At 52.8% G+C, this 14,137-nt stretch overlaps 3 protein-coding genes across 3 annotated transcripts in view; 1 reads left to right on the forward strand and 2 right to left on the reverse strand.

Moving 5' to 3' along the window:
* Positions 1–198: 198 nt before the first annotated feature.
* On the reverse strand, positions 199–6,619 carry TMPRSS12 (transmembrane serine protease 12). Its single transcript, XM_056515013.1, has 5 exons — positions 6,404–6,619; positions 5,246–5,444; positions 2,466–2,737; positions 2,107–2,249; positions 199–549 (listed from the first exon to the last, which is right to left on the reverse strand). Exons 1-5 carry the CDS (start codon positions 6,498–6,500, stop codon positions 304–306), a joined length of 957 nt encoding a protein of 318 aa, XP_056370988.1. The 5' UTR covers positions 6,501–6,619; the 3' UTR covers positions 199–303.
* Positions 6,519–14,137, forward strand: part of SCN8A (sodium voltage-gated channel alpha subunit 8) — an 86,752-nt gene continuing 79,133 nt past the window's right edge. Inside the window, exon 1 of the mRNA XM_056514928.1 lies at positions 6,519–6,712. Within this exon, the coding sequence (XP_056370903.1) occupies positions 6,519–6,712 (194 nt within the window). The remainder of the gene's footprint in view (positions 6,713–14,137) is intronic.
* LOC130265728 (N6-adenosine-methyltransferase TMT1A-like) lies at positions 7,604–10,548 on the reverse strand. Its single transcript, XM_056515018.1, has 2 exons — positions 9,710–10,548; positions 7,604–8,367 (listed from the first exon to the last, which is right to left on the reverse strand). The coding sequence occupies exons 1-2, from the start codon at positions 10,217–10,219 to the stop codon at positions 8,131–8,133; spliced, it is 747 nt and encodes a 248-aa protein (XP_056370993.1). The 5' UTR covers positions 10,220–10,548; the 3' UTR covers positions 7,604–8,130.

Genomic DNA, 14,137 nt, shown 5'->3' on the forward strand with positions numbered 1-14,137 from the left:
CCGTCCCCAAGCCCTGCTGCTGTCCCTGAGGGCATCTCTCCTGATGGCTGGAAAAGGGATCGGGTGCCTGCAAAGTGTTTCCAGTCTGACATTTCTGTATTCAATTCCCTTTAATTAGTGCCGAGGCTGTTACTGTTTCCTCTCCTGTCTGTGTGGATATCAGAGGCAGGAAACAAAAAACACAATGGCAAACATAACTCCTAAAAAGTAAGTGCACATCCTTTGGCTCTTGGTTTTATTGGGAGTCAGGAGGGAGCTGTTTGGTTTTTTTTTTCCAGGCAGAACCACACGATGGTTTCCCCTCTACAAAATGTGTGCCAGCACTGTGTGTGCCAGAGCCAGGAGGACGCTGAGGGTGCTGCTGAGGGGGGTCTGAGCCTGGTTAATCAGCAGGAGTTTTGCTTTTATCCATGCTCGGTACTGGGACAGGCGCACGTAGATCCCGGGGTAGCGGGGGCGGCCGCAGCCCACGCCGAAGCTGGCGATGCCCACCAGGAAATACTTGTCAGTGTCAGGCTGGTAACACACCAGGGGCCCCCCGCTGTCACCCTGCAAAGGAACAGCACAGACACCAGCAGCACGTCAGGAAACTCTTCAGGCTGAATTTTACATTTATTTTAACTGGACAGTCACTGTTACTGTATGAAGTTACAGTAGAGAGAACACAGTAACGTGACTCTTGCATGCAACAAGAAAGAGCAATAATTTTCTTCAATAAATTGCTCTAAATAAGAGAGTTTGTGCAAAACAAAATACAAATTTATTCTCTAACTCAAATTTATTCTCCATTCTCCAATTTATTGGTTAGAGAAGGAAACACTTTCTGGTTTAGGTTTTTTCACGGATTTGACAGGTGTTTGTTTTTTGTTATAATTCTTTCTCTTATGTTTACATTAGAGAAAGGTTTCTAGCTTGGGAGAAAAACTTTAGCTGAGCTTGAGAAAGTTAGACTGGAAAAATCCTAAGATTTTCCCTGGGCCTGTAACAGCCACAAGTGACAATGACAGTGACGTGTGGGCAGGAGCACGTGGACAACTCAAGGTGAATCTGGTGTTGCTGAAAGACACAGAATCAGCATCCCTGAGGTTGGAAAAACCCTCCAGGACCATCCAGTCCAACCTCTGCTGGTCCCCACCTTGTCACCAGCCCAGAGCACTGAGTGCCACCTCCAGGGATGGGGATTCCAAACCTGCCTGAGCAGCTCCTTCCACAGAGAAATTCCTGATTCTGGTCAGGACCCTGCACTGAGGAGCCCCAGGCCTGCACTGCTTCAGCATCTTTTAACTCAGGTTCTGTTTTCTCTCTGCACCTTTTCATGCCTAAACCTAAACCTTCACTCCTCACTTAACTGGGGAATTCATGCACATGCTCTGGAGGCTCCAAGAGGCACAGGAACACACATCCTGTGTCTTGGCTGTGTCACCTGCTCAGGGAAAACTGCTGAGAGAAGCAGGAAGTGGATCAGACAAAGCACTTAGGATGCATTATGGGGTTTAATTAGAAATGTCTCTGTGTCCCAGCTGGTGCTGCAGCTTCTACCAGTGCTTTGGACCTGAGAGCTGGCTTTTCCCAGAAAGAGGTGGTGAGTGCTCAGAATTTAAATGGAAACCATGCCACATCCCTGAGCCTCATCCCTGAGCCCCATCCCTGAGCCCCATCCCTGAGCCTCATCTGTGTCCAGTGCTGCTCTCCAGTGTAAGAACAGCTGAGACATACCTGTGCTTCACAATGCATGGTATAGTGTCCAATGTTTTTATAATTTACTGACACCTAAAGATGTTACATTCTTCATCCTTCCTCTTCATTCACCTATTCCTGTCCTCTTTAGTCACCTATTCCTTTCCTCTTCATTCACCTATTCCTGTCCTCTCTATTCACCTATTCCTTTCCTCTTCACTCACCTATTCCTTTCCTCTTCACTCACCTATTCCTGTCACCTTCCCAACAGCACCAAATCCTCTGTGTACATTTTTGCCTTGTCCCACCCTTTCCCGATGCTTCCTTTGCATTTGCTGTGTTTCCCAGTGAGAATTTCTGATCCTTTCATTGATCGTGGCACACAGCACGGTGCTGCTGAGCCCGAGGGTGGGCCCAGCTCCCCCTCACCTGGCAGGTGTCGGTGCCCCCGGCCCAGGCGCCGGCACACAGAGCTCTGTTGTCCACGAGCCCCGCGTAGCCCTGGGAGCTGTTGCACAGGCTGGGAGGGAGGATTCCCACTTGGGCTTCCTTCAGCACAGAGGAGGTTTTACCTTGAATGGAGACAGAATTTAGAGAGGTGAAATACTCATTTCATCAGCCTAGGTGTGTTCCTGGACGTGTTTAGACACGGGTATGACACAGACCCTGCCTGTTCCCAATGTGGGTTAAAGGTTTCAAGACTTGGGTTTGATGCAGATTTTGCAGAAGGAGCATCAATAACAATACACCTGAATATCGCGACTTTAGTTTCTCGATTGTAACAGTACCCTTCTCGGCCGTGCGGCCCCAGCCGCTGATGTAGCAGTCGGAGCTGTTCTCCAGCTGCGGCGCCAGGGCGGCGGGGGGCAGGCACATGGGCTGGATGTAGAGGCTGTAGCGCACGGCCGAGCGCAGCTCGAACAGCGCCACGTCGTTCTCGAAGGTTTCCCGCTTGAACTGCGAGTGCACGATGATCCTCCTGATCCTCCTCCGGGCCGTGAACGGGCCGTGCTTCTGCAGGTTGTGCGCGCCCAGAACGGCTCGCCAGGAGCACGGGTCCCTGCCAGAGAATTCGGTGTTTGGCATTGGTTTAATCTGTTTTTATAGAATTGTGAAATCTAAAAATGGGTTGGGTTGGAGCCACCTTAAAGCTCATCCCATCCCCATCCCATCCCATCCCATCCCATCCCATCCCCATCCCATCCCATCCCATCCCATCCCATCACACTCCAGCTCCCTCGCTCCCCCATCCCATCCCATCCCATTCCCATCCCATCCCCATCCCATCCCATCCCCATCCCATCCCATCCCTGCTGTGATAATTGATAAAAGCTTCCTGTAAATCACAGAAGTTGTATAAACCAAAATACTTAGAAAAATAATTTTTAAAAAAATAAAAAATAACATGGACCTAGACAAATGGAAATATATGATTACGCCCACTCTTTAAATCCCCCCATTATGAATATTGTGTGTACCAGTTTGTAAAAAAAAAAAAAAAGGGCTTTTCCATAGTCTGAAAGGTTTTTTTTGCAGAATCAGATTTCCTACCTTTGTGTAATCAATTGCAACCTATCTGCTAAGATCAGACTTCCCACTTCTTCTGGTTTTTAATAGTAAATTTAGAAATAGGGGTAAAGTCAATCAGATCTAATTTCTATTCAAGTATGCTGAAAAAAAATTTAATTGTGTTTTGAATTTAGCCTGGGATGAGCTATAAAATTCATATTAACCTCCAAAATTAAGTTAAAAACTAAACTGATAGTTTAAAGAGGCTTTATGTTGCAAATAAATGTTTGTTAAAAGCAAACAAGGAGCTGGTGCAACAAAGTCCTGATAAAGGATAAAATCCTGAACATCACAGATTTTACTTTCTTTCACTTTCCCCCAGGTCATGGTTGAGTCAACACAGCCAATGTTGACTGATGCAGATTGTGCAACTGTGGTAAAGGCTGGAAGAGAAACCAGCTGGGAGCTGAAATGCTCCAGAGTTGCTGTAAGTGCTGTTAAAAGTCTGTTCTGAGGAGCTATTACCACATTGTCAAAAAAAAAAAAAAAAATTTAAGTGCCAAATTGCTGGTTCTGATCAACAAGAAAAAAGGAAAAAGTGTTAAAACTAATGAATTGGAGTGTTTATAATCTAAATGCCACAACATTTTGTGGCGAGTTTTAGTGGTTAAGAAAATTCTATTAAACAGAAAAATCAGAGTTCTGTGGAACAAAGCAACCAAACTAATCTGGGGGGAGTGAGCTGGGGAAGGGAGCAGAAGAGCTGGCATGGGAAAGGGTTCTCCTGCTCCAGCTGCTGTTCCACAGGGAGCAGCTCCTTCCCCAGCCACGATCCCAGCACAGGCTCAGCACAGCCTGGTGCCCAGGGGGCTTCACCCTGGTGCCCAGGGGTCAGCCTGGTGCCCAGGGGTTCAGCTGTGGTGTCCAGAGATCAACCATGGTGCTCAGGAGTCAGCCTGGTGGCCAGAGGGTTCAGCTGTGTTGCCCAGGGGGTTCAGGCATGGTGCCTAGGGGGTTTCACCCTGTTACCCAGGGGGTTTAACTGTGATGCCCAGTGTGTTTCACCCTGCTGCCCATGTGTTTCACCCTGTTACCAGCTGTTTCACCCTGCTGCCCAGCTGTTTCACCGTGGTGTTTCACCCTGCTGCCCAGCTGTTTCACCGTGGTGTTTCACCCTGCTGCCCAGGTTTCACCCTGTTACCCAGTGTGTTTCACCCTGCTACCCAGCTGTTTCACCCTGTTACCCAGAGTGTTTCACCCTGCTGCCCGGCTGTTTCACCCTGTTACCCAGTGTGTTTCACCCTGTTACCCATCTGTTTCACCCTGTTACCCAGTGTGTTTCACCCTGTTACCCATCTGTTTCACCCTGTTACCCAGTGTGTTTCACCCTGCTGCCCGGCTGTTTCACCCTGTTACCCAGTGTGTTTCACCCTGCTACCCAGCTGTTTCACCCTGTTACCCAGGTTTCACCCTGCTGCCCATCTGTTTCACCCTGTTACCCAGTGTGTTTCACCCTGTTACCCATCTGTTTCACCCTGTTACCCAGAGTGTTTCACCCTGCTGCCCGGCTGTTTCACCCTGTTACCCAGTGTGTTTCACCCTGTTACCCATCTGTTTCACCCTGCAGCCCAGTGTGTTTCACCCTGCTGCCCATGTGTTTCACCCTGTTACCCATCTGTTTCACCCTGTTACCCAGTGTGTTTCACCCTGTTACCCAGTGTGTTTCACCCTGCTGCCCAGTGTGTTTCACCCTGCTGCCCAGGTTTCACCCTGCTGCCCAGCTGTTTCACCCTGTTACCCATCTGTTTCACCCTGTTACCCATCTGTTTCACCCTGCTGCCCAGGTTTCACCCTGCTGCCCAGCTGTTTCACCCTGTTACCCAGGTTTCACCCTGTTACCCATCTGTTTCACCCTGCTGCCCATCTGTTTCACCCTGTTACCCAGTGTGTTTCACCCTGCTGCCCATCTGTTTCACCCTGTTACCCATCTGTTTCACCCCGCAGCCCAGGTTTCACCCCGCTGCCCGGCCGCCCCCGGCCCAGCGGGTGCCGTACGCACGTGCGGCCATCCACGCAGTGTCCGGCGGTGAGCACGGCCCTGCGGCTGAGCAGCACGCCCCCGCACAGGTGCATGAAGCGCACGCCGCCCCGCAGCACCTGCAGGCTCACCACGCCCGGCCACGCGCCCTCGGGCGCCTCCTGCCCGCCCACGATCCAGGACGTGGCGCTCCGGGCCAGCGGCAGCTCCCGGTGGCACTCTGCGAAATCGTAAAAACACCAAGTGAAACGGGATCCTCAGAGCAGGGCAAAACGCAGCTTCTGGGGCAGCTTGGTTGGGTTTTTTTCCTGTTGTCTCAGGGGTTTTGTTTGGTTGGGTGTTTAAGGGGTTTTGGTGGGTCTTTTTTGTTGCTGCTGGTGGTGGTTTTTTGTTTGCTTTGGTTTTTTTTAAATTTGCTTTGGTTTTGGGTTTTGATATCTCCAGCATCACCACAGCACAGGAAAGACATGGACCTGCTGGAGACAAAACTATTGAGTTGTTTAGAGGGATGGAGCAGATCTGCTGTGAGGAAAGGCTGGAGAATTGGGATTGTTCAGCCTGGAGGAAAAAATTGGATTGACTTAATTGTGGCCTTCCAGTGCCTGAAGGAGCTGCAGGAAAGATGGAGAGAAACTATTTACAAAGGCCTGGAGTGCCAGGCCAGGGGACAATGGTTTCAAACTGCCAGAGGGCAGGCTTAGAGGGGATGTGGGGCAGGAATTGTTCCCTGTGAGGGTGGCCAAGCCCTGGCACAGGTACCCAGAGAAGCTGTTGGTGCCTCTGGATCCCTGAAAGTGCCCAAGGCCAGGGTGGACAGGGCTTGGAGCACCTGGGACAGTGGAAGGTGTCCCTGCCATGGCAGGGGTGGCTCTGGCTGGGATTTAATGTCCCTCCCTTCCAGCCAAACCCATTCCACCATCTCTGTCCTGCAGGACTCGCTGCCTCACACATCCCGCGTTTGGGGATCGCGGGACTTGCTCAGCCCATGTGAAATACAGTATTTATCTGACCAAGGTGTATTTCTTATGCACAGATTTGCGCCCAGTCGCTGCTGCTTTGCCAATTTCTGTGCCAGGTTTATCCGCGCCCCCCCTCACCCCGCTCCGCTCAGGCTCGCAGCCCTTTCCCCGACCCCTCCGCCCCGGCCCGGCCCCGCCGGGTCCCGCCGGGTCCCGGTACCGTCCACAGGGTCCCTGGGGGCCGCAGTCCCGGGCAGGGGCCCCGCGAGCAGCAGCAGCAGCAGCGGAACGGGCAGCGCGGGCCGCGCCCGCCGCATCGCCGGCGAGGGGCGAAGATGGCGGCGGGGCCTGAGGGGAGCCCGCGGGGAACGGCCGGAGCCGGCACCGGGACCGGGACGTTGGGGCCGCAGGGGCCGGCCGGGAGCGCGGACCGAGAGCCGGTGAGGGGCGGGAGGGGCGGCCGTGCCCGCAGCGACCGCTGCCCGGGAGCCCGAGCGGGTGAAGGGGCGAGGGGATCGCCCTCACACGGGTAAGGGGTCACAGGGATCGCCCTCACACATAAAGGGTCAAAGGGATCGTCCTCACACGGGTAAGGGGTCACAGGGATCGCCCTCACACAGGTAAAGGGGTCAAAGGGATCGTCCTCACACGGGTAAGGGGTCAAAGGGATCGCCCTCACACGGGTAAAGGGGTCAAAGGGATCGCCCTCACACATAAAGGGTCAAAGGGATCGTCCTCACACGGGTAAGGGGTCAAAGGGATCGCCCTCACACATAAAGGGTCAAAGGGATCGTCCTCACACGGGTAAGGGGTCAAAGGGATCGCCCTCACACATAAAGGGTCAAAGGGATCGCCCTCACACAGGTAAAGGGGTCACAGGGAATTGCCCTCACATGGGTAAAGGGTCACAGGGAATTGCCCTCACACATAAAGGGTCAAGGGGATCACCCTCACACGGGTAAAGGAGCAAGAGTATTGCCCTCACATGAGTAAGGGGTCAAAAGGGATTGCCCTCACACATAAAGGGTCAAGGGGATCGCCCTCACACAGGTAAAGGGGAAGGAGATCGCCCTCACACAGGTAAATTGTCAAGGGGATCGCCCTCCCACGGGCAGAGGGTCAGGGGGCTCAATTTCATCTGGGCCAAGGGTCAGGGATCTCACTCTCACCTCTGCAGAGAGCCAAGGTTTTCAGCCCTGAGCCGTGGGTCAAGGTCTCACCCTCACGTGGGCAAAAGTTCAGGTCTGAGGGTCCCACCCTCAGCTGGGCCAAGGGTCAGGTTTGGGGTTCAGGTTCCGGCAGGTGGAACAGCCATGAGGGAGAGTGGGCAGGGGGCAGCAGGTCCAATGGAGCCCAGTGAAATCCCAGCTGGGGAACACCTGAAACCCCCATCCCAGAGTTAACCAGGCACACACAGCAGTCCCCTTCCATTAGTACATTTATTTTCTGCTTCCCAGGCTGGTTCTTGTTGTCCTGAGCTCCTCCCTGGCTGCACTGAGCTCTAGGAAGGCAGAGTCAGCAGTACCAGGGCTTCAGGAAGGAAATGGCCTCGAGTTATGGCAGGGGAAGTTTAATTAGTGAAGAGGAAGAATTTCTTCAGGGCAAGGGCTGTCATGCCCTGGCACAGGCAGCCCAGGGCAGTGGTGGAGTCACCATCCCTGGAAGTGTTCCAAAAACGTGTGGATGTGGCACATGGGGACACGGTTTAGTGGTGAGCATGGTGCTGGTGCTGGGTTAGCTGTTGGACTCTGATCCTAAAGGGCTTTTCCAACTTCATTGATTGTGTGATTCAGAGACATTCAGAAAACTGAGACTTTCTTCTCAGCTGGCAGTTTGGGTTCTGATTTAAGTCCTTTGTTGTGTTACTGGTATGGGCACGTGTGGAGGAGCCTGTGCCCTGCAGGGTGTGCTGGTCACCATGAGGAGTTTTGGGGGGCAGCAGGGGGGTTATTTCACCCCATACCCCACGATGTGAGGGTCGATGGGCATGCAGGGCATGGCTATGCTGATGTGCTGGATCTTCAGCTCCGAGAACTTGGCCTCTTCCAGATTCTTCCACAGCTCTCTCGTGAGGCAGCATCCAGCAAAGACCAGCTTCCAAGTTGGGAAACAGACCTGCTGCCAAAAATACGTCCAGCTGGAATGCTCAGCGGCCACGTGCTCCAAGAAATAGAAAGCTCCTCCCTGGGAACACAGAGTCTTGTTACAGCGGGTGTGGGGGTCGTGCCAAGTGGTTCCCACCAGCCCCTCCCTTTTCCCTTTTCTCCTTCCCTCTCTTGGAATTAATGGAAGAAGGAAACGTCCAGAGATTCAAAATGCCCATTCACAAAGCACAAAGGACTGGCTTATTTGATCCCTCTTTTACTCCAGCAATAGTTTGTTGTGGTTTTGTTTCGGTTAGTTGCTAACATGACTGTTTTTTCCAAAGGGAGCTGAGATAAATGTGTCAATCCTGCTCCAACCCATCGGTTTTTCACAGAGAGCAGGGTTAGGTGAGATTTTGGGCAGGAATTGTTCCCTGTGAGGGTGGCAGGCCCTGGCACAGGGTGCCCAGAGAAGCTGTGGAAATGCCCAAGGTCAGGCTGGACAGGGCTTGGAGCACCTGGGACAGTGGAAGGTGACCCTGCCCAGGAATGAAATGATCTTTAAGGTCCCTCTCAACCCAAACCATCCCATGGTTCTATGAAAATGCCTCTTTAAAGGCTGAAAGTCCGTTTTGAAAATACCCCAACAAACCATCTGGTTTTAATGTGCAGCTCATTAGTAACTCCAAGGAAAAATAAGGTGTTTAATTAGACTGGCCTGGTCCTACAGACAGAGCAGCTCCACTTCACAGAGGCTGAAGCAGATAATTTAAAATGAAGCTTTAAACCTTGATCAGAGCTTCCCACCCAAGGGAAATCAGGTGAGTGGGGAGGGACATCACCACATTCTGCTTTAAACTGTGGGCTGTGATTGCTGCTAACTTTGTAAGTACTTTTAGTCAGCAGAATATTGCTCTTAGGCTCCTAAGCCTAAACAGTACCAGTACCAACTTTACCAACACCAGTACTATCTGCCCAGTAACCTTTGCAGCACTCAGCCATACAGAGTATTGTAGGAACCAACCTAAGTCTGGATTTTAAGCTCAAATCAACTCTTTTAAACTTGGTTTTTTGGTCTGGGTTTTTAAGTTCAAACCAGGTATTTTTCACTTAAGCTTTTTTTTGTCTGTGTTTTAAGCTCAAACCAACTCTTTTTTACTTAGTATTTTTGTTTTTTTTTTTTTTTTGTCTGTGTTTTAAGCTCAAACCAACTCTTTTAAACTTTTTTTTTTTGTTTGTTTTTTGTTTGTTTTTTTTTTGTTTTGGTTTGGTTTGGTTTGGTTTGGTTTTTTTTGTTTTTTTTTTGTCTGGGTTTTAAGCCCAAACCAACACATTTTCACTTGTTTTTTGGGTTTGTTTTTTGTTTTTTTTTTTTCCCTTGTGGCTGCTACCTCCATAGAAGAGGTTAAAGGTATTGAGGAGGGTTTTTTGCAGGTACTCACCGGCCGGAGCACCCGCAGCACTTCCCTCAGGGCGCCGCTGATGCTCTGCACGGAGCACAGCACCAAGGTGCAAACCACAGCATCCACAGAGCCGCTGGGCACCTGGTGCAGGTCCTCTGCTGCAGCCACCAGGAACTGCTCGTAGTGCAGGTGCTGGTTCTTCCTCATGCTTTTGGAGAGGCTCTTCTGGAAGTAGGGGTTGATGTCGGTGCAGGTGACCCTGCAGCCCTCCGGGTAGAACTGGAAGTTGGTGCCGTTGCCGGTGCCGATCTCCAGCAGCCTCAGCTGCCCGGAGGGGCCCCTGAAATCAGGCAGATTCCGGAATAACTCCTGCTTGTGCTTCTTGGATTTCTTGTCGTGAGCTGTACAGATCTTTTCTAAGATGTAAGGAAAGAAGACCTTCCTGCAGAAAGGCTCCCACAAGCCCAGGAGGTTCAGCAGGTAGATGGGCCAGGCTAGCAGAGCCAGGCACACCCGCAGCAGGAGCACGCTGGCACCGGCCTCGGGCATTCTGGAGAGCAGGGCTGCTGCTCCTGGGTGTTCAGCAGAGCTCCACAAACCCGCCCAGAGCTGCACTGTTTCCTCCTTCAGCTGCTTGGGTTGCTCTGCTTTTCTCCGGCTGATTCCTCAGTCCGGTCACAGGCCAGGACTGAGCGCTGCGGGTGCCGCCAAGCAGCGAGCAGAGTCCAGGGGAGGAGCTGCCAGTTCTCTCCCGAGCTGGGCAGCACAGACTTCGTGTGTCACCCCAGGGAAAGTTCTGCAGCTGCCTTTGTTGGGTTCGGCTTCAGGCTCGTCTCTTAAAGCAGCCCCTGCTGCCCTCGGGAGCTCAGCCCAGCTCTGGGTCACTGCAGGAATTTCCTTGGGGGTTTGGTTCATGTTTTGGTTCCAGGAGTTGTTAGGGAGTTGATTTTTCCAGTTTCCTGGGTTTGCTCTCTCTGAACAGCAGTTTTGAATCTTTGCAGTTCGAGGACACCTTAAATCCTTTGGTGGGTGAGAACGGGCTCCCCATGATCTTCCACACTGAGGGGAATCGTGGGCAGAGATAAAACAATTCATTAATTCATTAGTTCTGCACGCAGCATGTGGAATTTGGGTTTTTATTTGGGTCGAATCAACACTGACCACTCCACAAACACATTCTGGAAGAGTTTGCCAACTTTGCAGTGGACAGAGTTTTCCAAAGGGTTTGGAGGCAGTTTGGATCAGCCACTAACAGGTGACAGCTCTGCTCCAGGTGGGGAGGATCCAAGGTCCCTAAAAACCTTGGGGTGAGCAGTCCCTAATAACCTCAGAACAGTTCTGCAAGGAGTTCTGTTTTCCTGGGAAAGCCACCAGTGTGTCTCCTCCTCCCTCTGGTGGCAATAAAGCAAATTAAACCAGGAACAATTAGGCACTTCATTAATGACCTCTGTTGTATCTTCGTGCCTCCACCTTGTGGCAGCTGCGAACAGATTGAACAGAGGGAATCCCAGAATCACTCGGGTTGGAAAAGACCTCCAAGATCGAGTCCAACTTTTAATTACTCTGTGTTGCACAAAATACAGGCAGTGATGGATGATTTCATTATAATCTGGTTGTATATATCTGGTTTTATTTCCTTGCTGCTGTGCTGCAGGGAATCATGGAAATGGTTAAATTAGCCAAGGAAAGAGCACCCACTCCTGGAAATCATTCCTAATGAAACTCCCGTGTTTAAAAGGTGTGACTGAGGTTGGAGGGAGAGCAGAAAATGCAGAGTTTAAGCACAGGTGTAACATGTTAGTAGAGGTCACTGCACTGAAGGGGAAGGAGATGTGAGGGCTTTGGGGATGAAAGAAGGAAAAAGCAGGATCCTTATGGAGGAATTTTAATTGGTTTTTATTCCTGAGCAGCTCTGTGCTCCTTACAGAGCCAGCACAGAGCTCAGCTCCAGAATTCGAGTTCTGCTGCCTGTGTCCTGGGAAGTTCTGTTTTCTTTAACCCGAGGAGGAGTTTATTATTTATTAATTTACTGTTCTGATTACAGGTCAGAAAAAAAAACCCAATAACTGAAATTGTAACATTCATCTGCTTTACAAGGCAGATAAAGACTTCAAATTCTTTAGTATTTCATGATTCTATTACTTAGGTATTTAAATATAACACTCAGAGAGTGTGAGGCCCTGGCACAGGGTGCCCAGAGCAGCTGGGCAGGGCTGGGAGCAAACTGGGACAGTGGGAGGTGATGGATACAGGGGTGATGATGGTGGACATAGGGATGACCATGGACATGGGCACGATGGTGATGGACACAGAGATGATGATGATGTATGACAATGGTGACAGACACAGGGATGGTGATGATGATGACAACAATGGACACAAGGATGATGATGAGGATGATAATGGTGGACACAAATGACGATGGATGCAGATGATGACCATTAACATGAGCGTGATGGTGATGGACATAGAGATGATGATGATGACAGTGGACACAGGGATGATGATAGTGATGATGATAGTGGACACAGAGGTGATGATGGTGATGAAGATGGATAACGATGGACACAGGGATGATGAGGATGATGATGGTGGACACAGGGATGATGAGGATGATGATGGTGGTTGTGCTGATCATGATGGTGATGGACACAGGGATGGTGATCATGATGATGATGGACATAGGGAAGGATGATGATGATGATGGACACAATGATGATAATGATGATGGTGATGGACACAGCGATGATGATGGACACAGGGATGGTGATGGACACAGGGATGAGGATGATGATGCTGATGGACACAGTGATGATGATGGACACAGCGATGATGATGGACACAGGGATGCTGATGCTGATGGACACAGGGATGAGGATGATGATGCTGATGGACACAGGGATGAGGAAGATGAGGATGCTGATGGACACAGGGATGATGATGCTGATGGACACAGGGATGAGGATGATGACAGGGATGAGGAAGATGAGGATGCTGATGGACACAGGGAAGGTGATGATGGTGCTGATGGACACAGGGATGAGGAAGATGATGATGCTGATGGACACAGGGATGAAGAAGATGAGGATGCTGATGGACACAGTGATGATGATGGACACAGTAACGGTGATGGACACAGGGATGCTGCTGCTGATACTGCTGCTGACGGACACAGTGCCGCCGCTGCCGGGCGCAGCCCCGGGGCTTTCCCCGCTCCCCCCTCCGCTCTCTCCGCGGCTCCGGAGCGCCCCCCGCGGCGGCGCGGCGCGGCGCGGGGCGGGCGGGGGCCGGGCCGGGCCGGGCCGGGCGGGGGGAGCGCCGGCAGCGCACCAAGATGGCGACACCCGCAGTCCCTCCCGCAGCTCCCCCCGCGCCGCAGTCCGGCAGCGCCGCGCCGGGGCCGCGCTGAGCCCGCCCGACACGGTGAGTCGCAGCCCCCGAGACCCCCGCGGGCTCCGGCCGCGCCTCCCCGCGCTCGCTGCCGTGCCGCATCCATCGCCCCGCAGCCCTCGGCTGCTCTGCCCGGGGGCTCTGCCGCAGAGCGCGGCCCGGGGACACCGCGGGTGCCTTGTGGGGGGGAGGCTCTGGGCAGCCCCCAGCCCCAAATCCGCCCCGTGAGGAGGGTCCCGGAGCTTTGCCCTTTCTCAGCCATCTCCGCGGTGATGCCCGGTCACCCCGCAGCCAGGGAAGGGGATGGGGATGGGGATGGGGGCCGGTTCTCAGCGCTGCCCGCGGGGCTCCGGCAGCCCAGCCCGGGACCCCCGGCCCTGCGGGGAGCGGGGGGAGCCGTGCCCGGCCCGGTGCCCCGAGCTGGGTCTGGGAAAGGGCAGCCGCCCCCTGCGCCCACCCTCCACCTGGAGCCGGTTTGGGTCCCTCCATCCTTCCATCCATCCCTGCATCCCTGCCTCCATCCCCCGCCACCCCACAACCTGGGGGGCCCACGGGACCCTCCTCCCACGCCCCAAATTCCCAAATTCGGGGCCGTGCTCTTTGCACCGAGTTCTCCTCGGTGTCCCTTCCCCCTCGGCCCTCGCTGCAGCGCTGCTCTGTCCCTTCCCCGCTCGGCATGCGGAGCTTCCCCTGCCCGGCCGCGGCGGCATTTGCAGGACAGGGAGTGGATTTTTTTGGGGGGGATGCTTGGGGCACCCTTGGTGTTCCAGCTGACCCAGATGTTGGCTCAGCATCGTGGTTGTGGCTCTTCCTTCCCTCTTTCCTTCTGCCACAGATCTTTTTTTTTGGGGGGGATGGTGAGGATAGATTTGGTTTATATTATTTTTTCCCCTTCCTGCTGGGAGGGAATTGCACATTCACGAGGTTTTTCTATTAAAAAATCTGGGTGTCTTCCTCCCCTCCCCCTGCGTTCTGGTGCAAACCGATGCCCAGCTGATGTGGGGGTGGGGACACCGGGAGATGCTCCACGGCAGCGGCTGCGGATGAGCCGGGGTGAAGTGGGAAACTCTGGCACGG

This window comes from Oenanthe melanoleuca, linkage group LGE22, assembly GCF_029582105.1.
Source record: "Oenanthe melanoleuca isolate GR-GAL-2019-014 linkage group LGE22, OMel1.0, whole genome shotgun sequence".
In the NCBI taxonomy this organism is placed as follows: Eukaryota; Metazoa; Chordata; class Aves; order Passeriformes; family Muscicapidae; genus Oenanthe; species Oenanthe melanoleuca.